Raw genomic sequence first — 20,423 nt, 5'->3', positions numbered from 1 at the left:
TCAATATCAATAATTAATAATTAATTAATTCATCTTCTGAACCCTCTTTATCCTCACTAATTTCACGGGGGTCGCTGCAGCCTATCCCAGCTACACTACCAGTTAAAAGTTTGAACTCACATGGTTTTTCTTTATTTTCATGACTGTTTACATTGTAGATTCTCACTGAAGGCATCAAAACTATGAATGAACATATATGGAATTATGTAGTTAAAAAAATGTGACATAACTCAAAACTTGTTTTATGTTTTAGATTCTTCAAAATAGCTATATTTTGCTTTTATTACTGCTTTGTACATTTTTGGCATTCTCTCAATGAGCTTCATGAGGTAGTCACCTGAAATGTTTACCAAAAGTCTTGAAGGAGTTCCCAGTTATGTTGAGCACTTGTGGCCATCTGAGGTCCATCTGATGTCATTTAAATGAGGAGGTGAGTCCAAACTTTTGACTGGTAGTGTAGCTATGGGCGAAGGCGGGGTACACCCTGGACGAGTCGCCAGTTTATCGCAGGGCCGACATATAGAGATGAACAACCAATCATGATCGCATTCACACCTACGGACAATTTTAGGTTCCAATCCAATCCAACTTTATTTGTAAAGCACTTTAAAACAACTGCAGTGGACCAAAGTGCTGCACAGAAGAATAATTAAAACCAAAATAGAAGAATAACGTACAGAACAGATTTAAAGACATAGAAACTGTACAAAAAAGAAAAAAAGTGCTATACAGAAGAATAAATAAAACCCAAATAAAAAGAATAAAATACAAGAATAGATTAAAAAGTCATACAATTAAAAACAAAATAAATAAATAAATAAAATAGATAAATAAGAACAATAAACCACTACCAAATAAAAACAATAGAATAAAGATAGTACCTTCCAACATCTCACATGGTTCCAAGGAGAAAAGATGGATTTTAAGAAGGGATTTAAAAACAGACAGAGAGGAGGTCTGTCTGATATGGAGAGGCAGATCGTTCCATAGTTTAGGTTGACTAATATCAATAATAAATGTAATATTTATCCCAATATAAAAATTTTTTATGACATTTGTCACTGTTGTTGTGTATCCCAGACCTATTAGAAAAGAAACCCCTGAATTCAACGTGTCCCAATACTTTTGTCCATATAGTGTATGACTTAGGCAATTATGTTACGAGGCTAACGATTTAAGAAATAGAGAGAAATGCTAAATCGAAAAAAACAACCTGAGCAATAAATGTAAACTAAGCTTGGAGTGTGAAACGGTGATTTGCCATCAACACATTTCTACAAATGTTTCTGACCAGTTCTATTTTTGTGGCCTTTGTTCCACAGTGTTATAAGCAAAGTTATAATAGTTTTGGATTTTTCATTATAGTTTAGTTTTATTTAGTTCTGACTTTTTTTTTCTCTAATTCATTTAGTTTTAATTTGTTTTTAGAGCAGATTTGCTAGTTTTTATTAGCTTTCATTTTTTTTCTAAATGCTTAGTTGTAGTTTAATTTTAGTATTAATTTTAGTTTTGTCGTATCTTTTATCTTTTTCACCATCATATTCAAATAAATCTCATACAGGACTCTGCTGCTTTCTCCCAACTTTAGTCTCCATGTTTCCAGGTAGAGTGGGGATGAGAAAACAACTCTAAACGACAAGTGACGAGAAGTGGCGGACCGTGAAGTGCGGTATTGTGCCGCTAGCTAAAATTATAGAGCGACATAAATCGCTTTCATATCAATCCGACATTGACAAAGATGAAAACGAAGGGAATTTTATCCACAATTTTTATGTTTTAGTTAGTTTTGTAAGCACACAATACAATTTCAGTTAGTTATAATTTTTTCTTTTAATTGTAGTTTTTATTTATTTCAGTTAACGAAGATTTTTTTTCAATTCTAGTTTTCGTCATTTCATTAGTTTTCGTTAACGGTAACAACCTTGGTTATAAGCTGCAATGCTGTGATTTGATGGTGAAGTTCCATCTCTATGGTAAATTGCCATGTTGTGAAAGCTTCAGCAGCGTGTGTGTTAGCTGTGCAACCTCTATGTGGTTGTGTCTAGAAAGGGCATAGCAATTCCCAGCAAAGCTTTGGCACTTGAGACCTGCCTTTCAAATGGTTGTATGCCCTGTCCTGTTGTCGCTCAATTCACCTTCAAGTACTGTCATCAAGATACTGTCACCGCAAAGTGTCGCTAATCGATTGTGAGATTACCTGTAGCGTGGGTTTGTTGCTCAGGACAGCTGGCCTGCCTTTGTGTTGCTGTTCGTTGCAGTACCAGGCAGAGGCCGGTGCCCCTGCTTTATCTCCACAGAAGAAATGAAGTGTTAAACCTCCCAAGGAACAACTCTTACCCCTGGGTTTTTTCCAGGCTGCATATGGGAAACCCTCTGTCTGTTTCTTTCATTCAAACCCTGAGAGACTTGTTCACCACAGCGTGTATGTTTCCCATCCACAGACTGAAACATGCTGAGGCGGTCCCTACAGTCATGACTCCCCTCTCCTATTATTTTCTTTCCTGCTGACTGTATTCATGCAAGACAAGTTTGTGACCTCTGTGACCTGTTCAGACCTGTTCAGACCTGGCATCAACATGAGATTTTGCTGATCTGGGCCCGTATTCCTAAATATTCTTAGTACAAAGAGTTGCTCCTAGTGGCCAAATTCTAAGAAAATTCTTAGAATCATGATGTTTTCTTAGAATTTCCCCTAAAAATTAAGAGTAGATCCTAGTAAAAATAAAAGCTATTCCTAAAGAATGCTAGCCCTTAAGAGAGCTCCTTAAGGCGGCCATACACTGTGCGATTTTAGAGATGATTTCTCACTCGTACGACTATTTCTGGGATCGGGCCAGATGTGCCTCTAATTGTGTGTCATGCGTCGTGCAGTGTACAATGAGGTGAGGAGAAGCGATTAACACCTCACGACCACCTCATGACCAGCAATCATGTGTTCGCAAGGAAAACGGAGCTGTTTGAAATCCTGCTCGCTCCTCGTGAGGGTATCGCACTGTCAAAGCAGTGCCACGAGCCGATGGGCCTCAAATTCTCACACTGTGCATGCGTGAATACAGAAGCGTACAGTAGCGTACAAGCTAACAGTAGCTGCCTATTGTCCTCGTGCAATTTAGGAGTTGCAGCATACCTCTAGTTCCCTTTGCTGTAGGATTGACAGCCCATACTGTCCACGTCTGGACAACCAATTCCTGCACCAAACACGTCGTCATCTTTTCCTCTTTTTTGATTCCCCGCAGATAATGACACATATTACCAAAGCAGCTCGTTGGTTTTTGTTTAGCACTACCATTTCGTGATTCACGCCAATACACAATCGTCTATGCACTGTTACAGATCCCTTGGTATTTTAACGTTGTATTTCCAGATACAACACTGGAACGTGTCGTGCGTCCTCTGGTGTATGGTCCTACAGTGTGAGCAGTCAGGTCGCATACGAGCATCGGTCCGTACAGTGTGAGAACATGAATCGTGAACCTGACTTTACGATTGATTCGCACAGTTTGAGATAGAGCTGCGTGCAACGATCGAAATAATCGCACAGTGCATGGTCACCTTAAGGTGAGATCTGCTAAGTGCAGGGAAGAGGACTTTTAAGGGGCTTAGGAGTTCCCTAAGCAGAGGACAAAATGGCCGACGGAAGAGGCAGGAGGGATATTCTCCAAATACTGGATGACAGTGTATTAATTAAACGCTACAGATTGCATTGTAAAAAAAAAAAGTAAAAAAAATTGTATTATTCTGGCAGCAGGGGTACCAAAAAAATACTGTTAAATAATGGAAAATAACCATCTCATAAAAATACAGTAATTTTCCATAATTAAAATAGAGTTTTTTGTCCTAACTTTACATGGGATTGTGCATATTTTTTGACTTTTTAATGTTTAATAAAGAATATTTACATGTATTAAAACAATCAAATTACCTATATATACATATATATATATATATATATATATATATATATATATATATATATATATATATATATATATATATATATATATATATAAAATAATTTTCCATGAGACTAAGTTGTGCAATCCACTGATAAAAACTGTATTTGGACAGTTTATCAGTGCTTATACATGTTATACATTCACAAAAATACATTTATTCAACATTTTTGTTGTGAAACCTCCCATAATTACACAAGATATTTGTCAATTAACAAACAAGTCTTGTTAAGCTTACAGAACAAATACTTCTTTTACAGTTAATTATCAGTAATTTTATCTCATTTGATTATTTTTTACAGTATTAAACTTTAAATTAACAGTTTAATCTCATGAATAGAAAATAAATATTTGTGAAATTACGATACATTTGCAAATGCATTATAACTATTTTTCTGTGGGAAAAAAAAAATCTTTTAAAAAATGGAAATTTTATGGTTATTCACAGTTACAGTTTTTTTGTGTTGTTTTACACTTGGCATGTAAAATCACAGTCTGTTTTTATCATTTCATAGATATTTTCCTGTATCTTAAAAATACAGGAAAAATCTGTAAAATAAACAGTAAAAATTCTGTTAAATAACAGATTTTTTTTTTACAGTGTGCCAGTTAATATGAGCATATAAATATAACTGTCACTATGTGAATGCCGTGCAAGTGGGCCTGAGTTTTTTCGCACATTTTGTAGGATAATTTTAAAGTATAGCTTACTATTCATTGACCAGATATTTTCTTTTATGTGAAATATTATTTACAATTACACAGTCTTCATAAGATTAGATTCTATGATTAAGTTTATTGATTTGAAGGTCCATCTCTTGCCCATTTTCACCAAAAGTACATTTTTTTCTAGCTTTTAGGATCAACCAATCACAGCTTTTGAAATGATGACTCATACCTAGCAACAGGGTCAGCCACACCTCCTCACTAAGATAGGAATTTCTGTCCATTCCTTGCTCAGAGTTCTCTGAGAGTGTTCTGGAATCACTCCTAAGCTAAGACTCCTTGCTAGGAATTTTTAGGCTACGTTAGGAGTTCTATGAGAGGATTCTCAGAATCTGTAGGAATACGGGCCCTGATCCCAAGTGGCCAGTTCAACGTATGTCTGTTTACACCTGGCATCTTCACATCATTTGAAGGTTTTGTTTTTGTTTTGTTTTTGTTTTTTTCTAAGGGACAGTGCATATTAATAAACATAATATGTGCCAATACGCAAGATTATAGCCAAGGCGAATTTCCATCTTTAGTCCCTACATAAAACAACATATTTCACATAAAACTGTCCAGTACAGTGTACTTCATTCAATAGACAAGTAACTTCAACTCTCTACATGCAAATAACCAAGATCATCTGTAGTCATAGCTTAAACTTTAATTTTAAGTTTAACGCACTGGCTTATTGATGTTTCTTTTTAGTGGTATTTTAATTAGAGCTAAAGCTGTCAATTATTTTCATAAGCAACTGATCAATAAATTTTTCTCTTTGATTTGGTTCAATTAAATGGTTGTCTGAATAAGCAAAAAATAGCAAAAACGTGAAAAAGATGTGTCTGAAAATAACTTATCCTTTATTCCAGAACCAGCAGAAACCACAAAAAGTCTAAAAGTAAAAGTTATATAAAATAGATTTATATAAACTAGCGGCATTGTACCTGTGGTGCCATTGTACAATAGCACCATCCCGTGGTGAAACAGTGGCATTGCACCCGTACGCCCTCCCGTGCTGCATCATCGGGACACGCATCGGACAAACACATGCCGGGCAAATACAAACACATGCCGGACACAGAAACGTCCATTATAGTAGGATAACAACAATAATAACAGTATAAAGGCACAGTATATATAAAACTAGCGTTGACCCATGGGGAACCACGGGTTCTAGATGTGGTAGTTTTTCTGCTGGGGAGAGCTGACTTTTGGGAAAAGATCTTAGTCTATATTTTATAAATTCTGACAAAAATTGTTTGGTAAATTATGCTTTAAAATTTAAACAACAATAAATACATTAATACCGATATCTAGGGTCTGAAGTTAGTAAATGCATTGGTCCTGTTTTCAACTTCATTTCCCATCATGCAGCATGGTACTGCACTTCCCGTCACCCATCATGGGCATAGCAAAGTGATTGTAAGGCTATTGTATTTCAAAATTACTAATATTGCCCAAAATATTGGTCCTATCAACTTGCTGTAATAATTTGTCTCTTCCTTGAACAAAAATACATTAGTTTGACAAACTGCAGCAGTCAGCTCTGTCTGGATTTTGTGTGACGCCTGAGACACACACACAAACACACACACACGCACACACACACACACACACACACACACACACAGTCCACTTCCCTTTTATAATATTAGATGATCTATCTATCTATCTATCTATCTATCTATCTATCTATCTATCTATCTATCTATCTATCTATCTATCTATCTATCTATCTATCTATCTATCTATCTATCTATCTATCTATTTATATAAACAACAAACAAATCAAATGATGTCTACAAACAACAGTCTTCAACAAATTTGTAACTTACTAACAACTTAAGATGGAACTAACATACAACTTTTAAAAAAAATACTAAAGCCAAAAATTTTTTTATTTGTGTGAAAGGTTAAAGGTTTAAAGGAGTAAGTGATGGTTACAATGAGGGAAACTGAGCATATAGACATTTTCTGCCTTTTCATCCTCGTCTCTTCTGAGCTACATTCCATGTTGTTTGTGTTGATCCTGGTGTCATGTGCGTCACAATATGTGTCCGTGTGAAACACAGCAAAGGAACCAATGTTTAGCCACAGCGAAATTAAGGAAATGAAGCTTTGATTCAGGAAAATTGTAATCAAACGATTGTTTTAATCGATTTGAGCAAATGAATTGTTTCAGCTCTAATTTTAATTCACTGCGGGGCACAAAAACATCAAGTAGCTTTTAAGGTGGAACGTTCCTGTGCCTGTTATTTGCTGCATGAGGAGTTTTAACCACTCAATAAAATGTTGGTATCCACTTTCTTGCATAGCATACACCTTAGGCCTCATATTCTATTTCCTCATGAAGAGAAAAAATGGGTGTTATTCTTTTGTGCTAAATCAGTTCTGCATCTATGAAGCACAACATGGACACAAATGTTCAGACACATCACACCTACTGCACATCTTGTAGGACTTCTCATGACCCTGCTTTGAAAAATTCTCCTGATTATGTCAGTTGTCATCAGTAAGTATCACAATAAACGTCAGATTCATTCACTGATTTTCCAAACCTTTTAATCCTCTAGACTGGTGCCGGAGCCTATCCCCACAACCATCAGGCAAAGGTGGAGTTCACCCCGGACCCATCAGCAGACATACACTTACGAATAACTGTTCACATCCAAAGGCCATTTAGATAAATATCAAATGGATAATGATTTCTTTTGAGGTTAAAAGCTGATTGTTTTTTTTCTGAGTGAGAGTTGAAGAAACTAGATAGTTGCTTGTGGTTTAAAATGATTATTTATGGTCAGATTGTGATAAGTATTTCAGAAGTCTACAGTTACAATGGCAAAAATAAATAAATAAATTTTAAAAATCAACCTAGAGCATAAGGTAAGCACAACAGGGTCTCCTGTTAGAAATGTGTCGCACTACTTCTGGCTTTTCTAAGGATTCACATCGTTAGCCTCATAGCATAATTAGCTCAGATTATAGCTAATGATGTAAAATGAAGCAGCAGTGTTAGGAGATATGCAGATATCATAATTTGGCAAAAAATATGACTTACATGATTATGGTATGAGGCCAACGATATGTTTTAACCCATAAAGACCCACTGCTACTTTTGTGGCAGTTCTCAAATGATTTTTTTCTCTCTATTTAATCTTTCTTAAATGATTTATCACTATTTATAATAATATTATCCTCTGTATTTTGCATTTTTCACTGTAGATCATGTATTTTCTTATATTTAATTTCAAATATTTAATTTAGATGTTCATGAAAAGTCAAAGTACATTCAAAGCTAACTATATCAAAACAGAGAAAAATGAAGAAAAGTTTTCAGCATAGATTTCATTAACTGAACATAAAACAAGTGTCTCCATCCCCTGTCATTGATCCAACTCCATGGGTTTTATTGATGAATCAATGTTGTTGAAGATGTTGGTGTTTTCACGTTCACTACGGAGCCTCTGAACGTCCAAATGGGTCATATCTGATGACCATGAAAAGATGACAAACTGTATTTTACACCAATTATTTACTTGTATTGATAGGATTAGTGGATTGACATGTATTAAACAGGTTACATTAGTGGATGGTTAATGTCACACCAGTCAGGTCACATGTTAAAGCCTGGTCTTCAATGGGCTTTTGTTACACTCCCCACCTGCTCTATTTCTCCTGTTTGCTCTAAATAACAGACCACTCGCTGCATTGGAAAATCCACACTAAAGTCTGTGATAAGCCTCTACCTTAAACAAGTGAATATCTGTCACCTACTGATACACGCACATTTCTTCAAGCTGTCTGTGGTCGGCGTGATCTTCTCTGGCAGCAGCAGATGGTCAAGCATTCAGATGCAGCTGAGAAGGCCAGCAGGCGGGTGAATTCTTGTATTCAGTCCCAATCTTCGCATCATCCATCACCAGCAGCAGTTGCTGACCACAGAGTGCCCTTTAGCAAGATAATGATCATCAACACAGGCTGGCTGCACCAGATACTCTAACTTTACAATTTCACTGCCAGCATGGTGTACGTTATGTTGAAACAAGGGGTTGCTGAACAACACAGAACAGCTCAGGGAACATCTTTCCACCTCCTCTTTTATCAGATGTTAAAGGGTTTTGCACGTTGTTCTTTTCATATTTTGAAGCAGTTAATTCAGTTGTTAGATAAAACTGGTTTCCAAGGAGGCATCCTCTTCTCTTCTCTTTATCAACTTTTTAGTTATTATATAAAAGAGCAGGAATCTGAATGAAACTCTCTGGAAATTTCCACCAAAACAGTTTCTAACAAACACATCTCCTCACCTCTTTGTTGTCATCGTCTGACAGTGACGACAACAAAGTGAGTTTGAGCTTCGCAGCCTTGTGACACACACCGTCTCCTTCCACTGACAGTTTTATCTTAATGATGAGATCACATGTGATGAGTGTCTCACTCACTTCCCTGCTTTCATTTTTTTCTAACTCAATGAGTTAAGCAGAAGCTTTACATCTGCCCCCCCCCCCCCCCAAAAAAAAAGAAGCCAAATTGACAGTAGTAATTATTAGTGAAGTCACTTTGGTCCAAATCTTTCCACAGTTTAGTGTCACATGTCGTTGCAGTCACATTTAAGCTGCTGTGAGCCACCAAAATCACATGAATGCAGGCGTGAACCAGTGGACCTCAGTGGTGCTGCCAAAACCGTCTCACACAAAGAAAAAGACGACAATAGGAATCACCTAAAATAACTGTACAAAAACAATATTTAAATAAATGAGCTATACATGATACAGCCCGTGTCCATGTATAATCTGCATTTAAGTGTAGTTTTAAAATGTTTTCAGTCATTTAGTGAGCTGTCAAGTCAAGTGTTTCCTGTTTGGGGCGCAAAAATCTGCACCCAAGGCTCTCCGTATACCGTAATAGACTCTCATTATAAATGGTGCATGTGCAGTAGACCCCCTCCAATACATGAGATAGGAGAGCCTCAGGGCTCCCAAGCACATGTCTATGAAGTACCAACCACAGGAATAAACGTCTCATCCCGAAAAGGATCAAGACCTTCCTCAGAAATTGAATCAGTGAATAAGTCCATAATTAATACTAGTGAGCTTTCACCAAGCGGCTGAGTAGTTCAGTGGGTAGCACTATGGCTTAAGGTGTGGGTGGACGGGTTTTCATTCCCAGCTCGAATGGTAACATTGACATCTTTTAACCCTTCCACTGATTTTCTATTTTTTAATGCCATGCGATCTACCTCTTCGCCCCTGGTCTAAATGCATTAGCAGTGGAAAAGACACTTGTCAGGGACATGCCTGACTTTAACAATAGAATCATGGAAAACTATGCATGTTTGAAGGATAGACAGGTGAAATTTACATATAAAAAATAAATGACCTAAAACACATACTGTATATTTTTATTTTAATTTAAACTAATATTTTAAAATAGCAGTGATATGTGGTTATAGTGCATCCAAAAACTGACTTGTGTACTGTGCCCCAGGGTTTTCTGAGAGTAGGTGATAAATGATCCATTCAAGCAGAGTGTCCTCAGTCATTCCAGTGTGGCATGGCCTTCGTGGTTCTGTTTAATCCATTTGTGCTCTGTCCAAGTTGGACAAGTTCTCCCCATATTTTGTCCAATACTTACTGAGTAAATATATTTCAATGCTCCATGTTTGGATGTAAGAAACAAATTTGGGGATTTTTTTTATACATTTATAGTAAAAAAAAAACAAAAAAAAAAACACATGGATTCTTTCCCCCTGACTATTGTAAAAACAGACACAGAACCAGGTCAGACATTACATTATAAGTTGTATTTATTCAGGCCAATGTGTGCCAGTTATCATTTTCTAGTTCGAATACAGAAAATACACAATGGGACTAGACATGATCTCCCTGACATTGTGTATTTGTATAATTTCAAAATCTTATGTTCAGTACTTATTAAGTAATTGAACACAACATTTTTATCAACGCTGTATTTAAAGTTCAGTACAGTTTTGAACTGTGAAACCATCTTAAACATATGGATTACACTGGTCTACAAGGAAAATGCTTCCAGAATAAAAGTAATGAAATTTTACCACATGAGAGTCAATGATAAAGAAAAATCAAGTCAAAAATGCTGGTTGGCTGAACTTTCCAAGATACAGCCTTGGGTCAAAATGTGAAACTCAAGAATTAACGAGAGAATGGGTTTGACTCAAAAGGAATATTTGTCTCAGAGCTACAAGATCTACTTCAAAACACTGTCTGCACATTAGAATACATTCACTTTACAGGTTCTATTTAGTGGAAGATTTCTAAAACTATTATATAAATGTACATAAACCAATATATATATGTGTAATAACACTTAATCATATACCTTGAAAACATTAGCAAACCGGCACTTTTGTCATTTATTTTCCAATTAATCTTATTAAAATACGTAACATTTAGCACATTTAATGTCTGAAGCAAATCATTTCTAAAAAATTGTAGACCAGTGTTATTTACCTCATACATCTTGCATAAAAAGTTGGAAAACGCAGTGGTATTAAACAGATTATTGAGTATGTGATGAGACATGAACCGACAAAAGTTAAACAGCTGATCATTGAATCTCAACCAGTGGTTGCTGAGATGTTATAAATACTTAGAAATATGATATTTTAGTTAATTTTTCTACTATGACCAACATTTTTGATAAAGGTGACTAAAATTCTTTGCTGTTTCTATGTTATTGCAGGCAAGAAGAACTCGATCCTGATGCACAAAGTTCAGCATGATCTCAACTCAGGTGTTTTCAACAACCGTGAAAATGAGATGATCCAGGAAATAGTCAAATACGATCGGGAGATGGTTCAGCAGGTGGATGTACCACGCCCACGAGCCATGTCCATGACTCCTTCTCTATCTGGTGGGATCTTTCCTCCAGGTTCCTCCACCCAGCCGCAGAATTCAGCAATCGCCACCCTGCAGCAGGCTGTAGCTATGAACTTTTGTTCACCCATGCAAGGGAACTCAGTGGGGAACCTGCAGTCTCCTAGGATGGTGAGGAGATTCCAGGTGATGCAAAATGTTTCCAGTCCTATTTCAGCCTCTCCACTGCAGTCTCAGCTTCTCGCTTCTGGTGCCTTTGCTCCAGTCCTATCCAGCCCCACTATCCAGAGCCCGCTGGCAGCCGGAGGACGATCATTCCAGTATGGAGCCAGCGCCCTAGCTGGTCCGGCCTCAGGCTCCCAGCTTTCTCTAACCCAGCACATAGCCAGCCCCGCACACCGGCCCAGCACACACAAGAGCACCCATTCCTTACAAATGGGCAGCCTGAGCCAAGACGCCAGGGCGCTGTCAGCTTCACAGCCCTCCCTGCCTCATGAGGGTTTACAACCAGGAGCTCCAAGTCCACCCCAGTCTGCACGAGTCTCCTCTTCTTCCATTGGACCCCCTCAGACCCCATCTGGCCACACAAGCATTCGGAGTGCAATACCACACAGGGTGGTGTTGCCCCACCAAATGTCTGTGGGGTCCTTCCCTGTAGCATCCCTGCCCACTTCAGTTCATGGTTTTGGGGCTGGTGCAGGGCTGGCGGTAGGGGGTTTGGGAACAGGTCCGGGGGACTCAGGGCTACCCAAGAAGGACTCAATAGTGAGCCTTCCTGAAACAGACCACATCAAAGTGAGATCCAGGTTATCCTCAAACTTGTGATCTTAATTAAACTCTACTGGAAGGCGTGAGAGGTTCAATTGCAGGAACTCTGTCCGTCCTTCAGTTCCCCTCTCGCTGCCCACTCCAGTTTGACTATCTGAATGTATGAATGTTAAATGAGTGGCATCAAGGAGGACCTGAAAGGAGACTGTAATAATAAAGTCTGTATGGTGACTTTTGAATCTGCAGTTTTGAGATGTTTCTACTCACAGACATAGATGCACAGAACAGTAGTGGTAAAGTAGCATCTTCCCATCTCTTCCCATCTCCGCCCTTTTTGTTAACAGCATCTGGACATCCCTGCTTCATTGTCCTCTCATTCATGTCCTCTCATTTAATGCAGATTGAATGAGACCAAACGAAAATCAGGGACCTGCTTCACATAACAAATAGCATCCGAAATTGGCACTTTTATATATCTAATTTTATCAGTAGGCTGGCTAAAATGCGCTTACCTAAGTGTAAGAATAGAGAGACAAACGCACTCTGCCTTGCGATTTTACGTCAGTATTTAAAGCCATATTTTTCTCGAGGCTATTGATATAAATTGTAGTTGAGTACATTATAAATCGGAATCTTGTCGGCCTCTTTTGTAAAATCCCGCCAGTCTGCGATAATCTATTCAAATAAACAGATAATGAGCATCCTTCTGTCTGAAATTACAAAAGTGGAAAAATTACCTTGCTCCTGAAAAGCCATTGATTTCCACACAAAGTGTCTACATGTGTGTTTAATTTAAAGCTGCATTAATCAATGTAAACTGTAAATCAAAAAAGAAGGTGGAATATGATGAGAGTCATTTGTTGCGGCTCATCTCAGTATATTTGTGAAACTTGTTAACCTGTTTTAGTTGATTGATTTGGCTTTTTTGGGTCCTAGTTCCAATACATTAGCCGTGAGGAAAGATGGGTATTTAGAGATAAAACCAAATGATTTTCTCACGACTCCTTTGAGACTAAACTACAGCAAACAGGGTAATGAATATTAAACGTATATTTATCCTGAAGGCACACAAACCATTTCAGTGGGATACAAAGGCATGTACAGTGTGTAATGTGCAACTAAACAGCAGTAAAAAATGCCTAATAAGCAGAGGATCCCAGACTTTTCCAACTTAAAGGGGTCATATTTTGCTAAACCCACTTTTATTAGTCTTTGGTTCATTTATTTGTGTATTTGGACCCTAACAGTTCAAAAAGTTTGAATTTGAACCCTCCAGGTGCTGCAAAGCTATATTTATATTCATTTTGGCAAAAATCAAGTGGATTTCTACAACCAATTTCAATTCCTGCTTAATTTGTTACGTCTATAACTAGTTACATCACGACATTTGCACATATAAGGTCAAGATCTCCGACGAACATTTCTCAGAGTACGACATAATTGTTTGCCAGCAGCGGTTGTAGTCCTTACTGGAAATATGTCCAAACATTGAGCCGATTACCTAAAATGTTCAGTTTTTGGTTGAACCAACAACAACCTGGAGGGGGTGGGGCCTGAAGTGGCTCATTTGCATTTAAAGGGCCAGCGCTCAAAATGACCTTTCTGGTGTCATTACTCAGAAATAGGGTAGAAGATGGACCTGCGGAGTTGAATTAATGAAGAATTCAGACCTAACCATAGCATTTATAGTTTATGTAGACCATAGGGAAATGTTTTAAAAGGCATAATTCCTTTTTTTTTTTTTTTAAACAAAGCAAAATATCATTCCTTTTAAGGCGAAAACACACCAACCCAACTTATGACCATCGCCAGAAAGTCAGCTCCCGTCTCTCTGACTTGGTCAAAAAAGTGTGAAGAACACACCAGATCAACTACCAACTTCAGCGTACATTCTGCGCTGCATGAGACGTAAAAACGGAAAATGACGGAACATCTCTCTAAACTCAGAGCACTGTCGTCAGTCATTGTTGTCAGCAGAGAGTGTTGAGTCGTCCAGAAGGGTTGTTGTTGTTGTACTTGTTGAACAAATGGCTAGTAATAAGAAGATACTGGCGTTGTCAGCTCTTGGGCTTCTTCATGTGGAAGAAAAAAGATGTTGCAGGCGAAAACTAAGGAAAATCGCACTATGCTAACAATGCTAACAGTGTTCACTTCATGAAATGAATAAAGTCCACTGGCGACACTGACTGGTACTCATTCAGATACAACACAAGCAGTTAATGGCCTATTACAGGAGGCAATAATAGTGTGAAGTACCTTGGCATAGCTGTATTCACATGGAAACTGCTCGCTCACTGATTCACTAATCAAGGGCTATCCCTCCACCAATCAGATTGGTCTGACTGAATGATGAGTAGTGGTTAATTACACATGTTGAATCGGCCAAAAAGACTGGCGACGGCATTAACGATGGCACGATGACGTCTGAACGCCAGAAATTCAGTTGGTGTGTCTTGGCCTTAAAAGCTAAAAGTGCTATTCAGTGTCTCCTTGGTACACCTAAAACTGCCATAGAATCTACAGTTTTTACAGTCTTTCACTGTCAAATCAATTTAATAAATGTCTTGCCCTTACCCCATCCAAACTGAAAACCTAATTCACACATGTGCACAACATTAATTCCTATCAACAGTATTTCTGAATTATTTTTATAACTTGAAGAAAGTTAATATAAATCTCATCTTTGTTTTTTGTTGTGGAAATTTTTTATATTTTTAAGTGTCAAGTGAGCTAGTGAACCAACAGCAATGAGTCCAAACTAAAGATGACGGATGACAAATTTCGGCTGTGTCACCAAAGAACTTAGATTTGTCAAGAACTGAAACTCAACATACAGGTTCATTGAAACAGAACAGAAAAGCAACATAACTGTTTTTCTACCATCATTGGCTGAAAGTGGTTCCCCCATAGCACCACACAGTTTCATCTCTTTCTTCTAATCTTTGTGTCTGCACTCTTAACCCTTTATAAGGCACTCACAGAAATACTCTGAAATTCAAAATTTCAGCCTTAGCCTCCTGTGACCCAGTTATGTGTTTTCTGTCCCCGTTTGTGGACAAGAGTTTCACAGCTTTATACAAAAAACCCACAAAAAAATCTGTCCACCGCAAAGGACAGTCCATAAAAATTTTAATAATGCATCTGAAAAAAAATGTTGCATCATGATGTTTCCAATATAGATAATTATTTAATAAAAAAAAAAGCCAAAACTTGTACTTTTCTGACATTTTCTGGGTCTCAGGAGGTTAATATGTTATTGGAGGACATAAAACGAATGCGTTACTTTTGTGAAATTGTCCAAAATGTTTTATTGTTATGTAGAAAATCAAGGCCAGTGAAGTTACTATATTTGGTTCCTTGCCCACGAGTGATTTAAAAAAAAAAAATCCAAGAAATATATATAAAAAATAAAAGAAAAATGCATGTAAGGTGAAAGGAACATCACTTTTAGAACATTTCAACAACATCAGTGCTGATCCAGACCCCTGCCCACATCCACATGATCCCTTTGAACATCATTCCTTACATTAGTACCATTACTTCATGGTACCGAACAAAGCAGGTCCACTCACTGTTCATGCAGAGGTGGACCTTACAGACCCTGTAGACCACATCGGACCTGAGATGACTGAGTTGACTCACTGTCCTCACTGTAACTGTCTTGTAATGTATGTGAAAATTACCAAAAATAGTCACTTGCCCAATAAAGGGTTAACTACTGCTACACAATTTATAGTGAAGCTAAATTTCTGTTTAATGGCTACATCAGTGCATTGCAGCAGAGATACGCTCCACTTTTTTGGACTGAAAACAGTTGCCAGAGTTTTGCCTCTTTGCTCTTACACTGGTTAGCCACTGATGAAAATGTAAAGTAATAAAAATGAAAACATCAGTCACATGTATTATTGTGATCCAATGGGACCAGGTCTCTGACATCACCCAAATTTTTCCAAAGCATCAAATTAGGATAAAGATCACCTCCAACATATGCTGTGATTTTTTTATTATATAACCCCACCACCCAAAGGGGAGGCAAGGGGGATTGTTTCTGGTCGGTTTGTTTGCTTTGTTTTTAACACTGTAGCAGCCAAAAATATTGGTTGAATTCATGCCAAATTGGGTTTAAAGGTTACTAGTAACCCAGAATAGATCTGATTACATTTTGGGAACAGTAGGTCAAAGGTCAAATTTTTTTATACATTTTTAAAATATTTTTTTTTTTCCCCATTTACTTATAATGGGCGAAATTTCAAATGTCTGTAGCAGCAAAACTAGTGGTTGCATTCATACCAAATTTGGTTTATAGATTACCAGTGACCCAGAATAGATGTGGTTTTATTTTTGGGAAAAGTAGGTCAAAGTTAAAAATTTTTTCAAATTTTTAAAATCTTTTTTCTTCTCCCATTTACTTATAATGGGTGAAATTTCGAATATGTATAAAACATCAAGTTTGTTTCAATTAACTCCAAACTTGGCACATATATAGAGGCAATTGATACGCTGACATCACCACACATATAGACATGATGACATCAGCTGGATCGATGCCAAAATAAGCTACAATACGTGTGAGGGACGGGGTTTGTTGTGCCTGGAACCACTTGTTAGTACTTTATAATTCTTGCCCTCTGACTGAATTTCACACATCCCCAAAATGGCATGATTGTACATAAATGAGTGAATTTCTTAGTTGTGATAGAAGAAATTAGTGATATGTTTGGTGAGTTTGATTATTTTTTTTACTTTTGTTTTGATGATTTAAGGAAGAGAGGAGCCATACAAGAGCATATGTGTTTGGTCCATGGGTGAGCTGTTGTAAATGAATCCTGAATTTCACAAGAACTATAACTTATCACTTGTCTGACACGATAATCGTTTTATTCATTTTAGGTCTTATGAGGAGGTGTCATAATCCTATAATGATGATATGACAGCTCATCACAGGGCTTGTCTGTAGCAGATATTCAGTGTTAGTAGCATATACAGGGTGATACAAAAAAACAGAACTTTTTAAGAATCCAATAAAACCAAGAGTGATGGAAGAAAAATATTTTATTCATAGTAATTGAAACCTTAAAACATGCCATTTAAGAAACAATGATGGAATTTTCATTTTTTAAAAATGACTTCCTGTAGATGGCGTCCTCCTGTACGAATGCATTCTTGAAATCTGCTGTTGAGATTCCTCATTGACCGCTGCAACATCTCAGCTGGGATACTGTGAATTTCATCCTGAATTCTGTTTTAACTCATCCAGAGTTCTTGGTCGAGTCGTGTACACTTTACCCTTGAGATAGCCCCACAAGAAAAAATCACAAACGGACAAATCTGGCGATCTAGGGGGCCAGGGAACGTTACCGAATCTTGAGATCACACGGTTACCGAACAATTCTCGCACAGCCGCCAATGGTTCCTAAAATGGGGGTGTGTTTACTTGCTCAAGGTCACTGTCTCGCAGTGCTGCCACTTGCTCATGTCTGCCAATACGCACTTCAAAAATTCCCGTTTTTTTGGGTCACCCTGTATTAGATACTTAACAAGCTAAAATATGTAGCTCATTTTTAAGTTTACTGAGAAATACATTAAATCTGCATATCTAGCCCTGAAAATGACATTCCCAAAATGAATATATGAGTATATTTCATAAACAACAACATTTTCTCAATAAATATGGGCTCAAAATACATATAACACCTGTGACATTTATGTAGAAATGTGAGAGTAATTATCAAATGTAATGTTTCAGAGTAAATGCAACTACAATATAGCAAAAATATTTATAATTTTCAGTTCCACCTAAAAAAATCAGGCTTTTGGGATGAAAACAATCTGAGAATCATGTGTTAATAGTCTGATGGTTATCTGAACAGGCTGGTAAATCCAAATATAACAGGATTCAGGCACAGATCAGACAGTGACAACAGCTATAGAAAAATAATGCCAACTAGTCAGCAACAAACAGATATGAAAGAAATATTTGCAAACACATGACATACTATTGCATAATTATAAAAGAAGCATGGCCAAAAAACTCCACACCTGGATTTAACTCGGAAAACAGTTCAGATCCTTCCATTGGAAAATTAACACAGTGATGAATATGTTTAGATTGGAAACAAGTTCTTTAACCCATAACGACCCAGTGCTACCTTTGTGGCTGTTCCCAAATTATTATTTTTTCTCTATTTTAACCTTTCTTAAGTGATTTATCACTGTTTAATATAAAATTATCCTCTTTATTTTGCATTTTTTTCAATGAAATGCAGGTATTTTCCCATTTTTATTTTAATGATCATGTAGACATTCATAAAAGCTCAGATTAAATGATTGTCACAATATCAGGAATTTTTAAAAAATGAAGAAAGTGTGACTTTTTCAACAAAATCTATCATTATCTGAACCTAAACCAAGTGTTTCCATCCACTGTCATTGATCCAACTCCATGGGTTTTACTGGTGAATCAATGTTGTAGAAGATGATGGTGTTTCCACGGCAACTACGGAGCCTCTGAACATCCAAATGGGTCATATCTGATGACCATGAAAAGATGACAGATTGTATTTACACCAATATTTACATGTATTGATAGGATTAGTGGATCAACAGGTATTAAACATTTTAGAACAGTAGATCATTTTGGTCGCCAGTGGCAATCCTTTTTTCCTTAAACAACCATCAGTTTTAATAAAAAGCATAAAGGTTGGACACCATCAGGATTCATCAGGCTCATACTGTTATGTGAACGAGTGGTTCACGAGCATGAGATGTCATTTTAACACATGGATCAGACCTGATCAACAGTGAGAATGCATAGGATGTACAGGAGAACACCTGTGACGTCATGGATATACCTCTGTCATTAACTCATAAAGACCCAAACATACATTGGTTACCAATAATAGCTGTTGATCCACTAATTGTATGAATCCATGTAAATTACTGGTGTAAAATGCAGTTTGTCATCTTTTCATGGTCATCAGAAATGACCCATTTGGATATTCAGAGGCTTTGTAGTTACCATGGAAACACTGTCATCTTCTACAACAGGGGTGTCAAACTCATTTTAGTTCAGGGACCACATTCAGCCCAATATGATCTCAAGTGGGCCGGACCAGTGAAATAACAGTGACAAAAGTAAAAAAAAATTAAATGATGTCAATGTTTACATCTATAAAGTTTACTTAAAAATCTGAATAACATAGACAACTTGAAATGTCTTAAGAAAAACAGGTGCAATTTTACCAATATCCTGCCTCGGTTTATCATTTACACGTGTGCATTACAACTTACTTTACAATTACAAAAACACAAAATATTTACTAACAGGAAAAACATTGGTAAAATTGCACTCACTTCTCTTAAGATGTTTCAGATTGTTCATATTTATTGAGGTTATTCACATTTTTTGAAAAAGGAAAGTTTGTCGATGTAAACATTTGATGTAATTTAACTTTTTTTACACCAAAACAACAAGAAAATTTGAGGTTGTCATTATTTATAGGTTACTACGATAGTATTATACTGGATTGACCCATTTGAGATTATATTTGTATGTGGAACCTGAATTAAAATGATTTTGACACCACTGATTATTAATAACTTAAGTGTAATTTTTGCATTTCACAAATTCATCCCAAGGGCCAGATTGGATCTTGTGGCGGGCTGGATTTGGCCCCCAGGCCGCATGTTTGACACCTGTGTTCTACAACATTGATTCACCAGTAAAACCCATGGAGTTTGATCAATGACAGTGGATGGAGACATTTAGTTTATGTTCAGCTAATGATTGATCTTTCTGAAAAAATATTCTTTTTCATGAATTTTCTCTGTTTTGGATACAGTAACTTTCAACTTGAGTCTGAGCTTTCATGAATAATCTACATAATCAGTACCTTAAATATAGGAAAATAACAGATTTTTACTTAAAAATGCAAAATACAAAGCATAATATTACAGGAAATGGTGATAAATCATTTAAGAAAGGTTAAAAATAAAGTAAAAATCATTTGGGAATTTCCACAAAAGCAGCACTGGGTCTTTATGGGTTAATGTGTCAAAAAGGGTTCATTTGATTTGAGTCCAAAATCTCAATCATCAATACAAGATCTTTTCCAAATGTTAGTTCAACGACGGATGTAAATAA

At 36.9% G+C, this 20,423-nt stretch overlaps 1 protein-coding gene across 1 annotated transcript in view; it reads left to right on the top strand.

Annotated features, from left to right (window-relative positions):
• hcn2b (hyperpolarization activated cyclic nucleotide-gated potassium channel 2b) overlaps positions 1 to 13,470 on the top strand; it is an 86,171-nt gene extending 72,701 nt beyond the window's left edge. The window contains exon 8 of the mRNA XM_030132705.1: positions 11,379 to 13,470. Coding sequence (XP_029988565.1) covers positions 11,379 to 12,337 — 959 coding nt within the window. The 3' untranslated portion in view covers positions 12,338 to 13,470. The remainder of the gene's footprint in view (positions 1 to 11,378) is intronic.
• Positions 13,471 to 20,423: the final 6,953 nt, after the last annotated feature.

This window comes from Sphaeramia orbicularis, chromosome 4 (genome assembly GCF_902148855.1).
Source record: "Sphaeramia orbicularis chromosome 4, fSphaOr1.1, whole genome shotgun sequence".
NCBI lineage: Eukaryota > Metazoa > Chordata > Actinopteri > Kurtiformes > Apogonidae > Sphaeramia > Sphaeramia orbicularis.
This window is presented reverse-complemented; position numbering and strand designations above follow the sequence as displayed.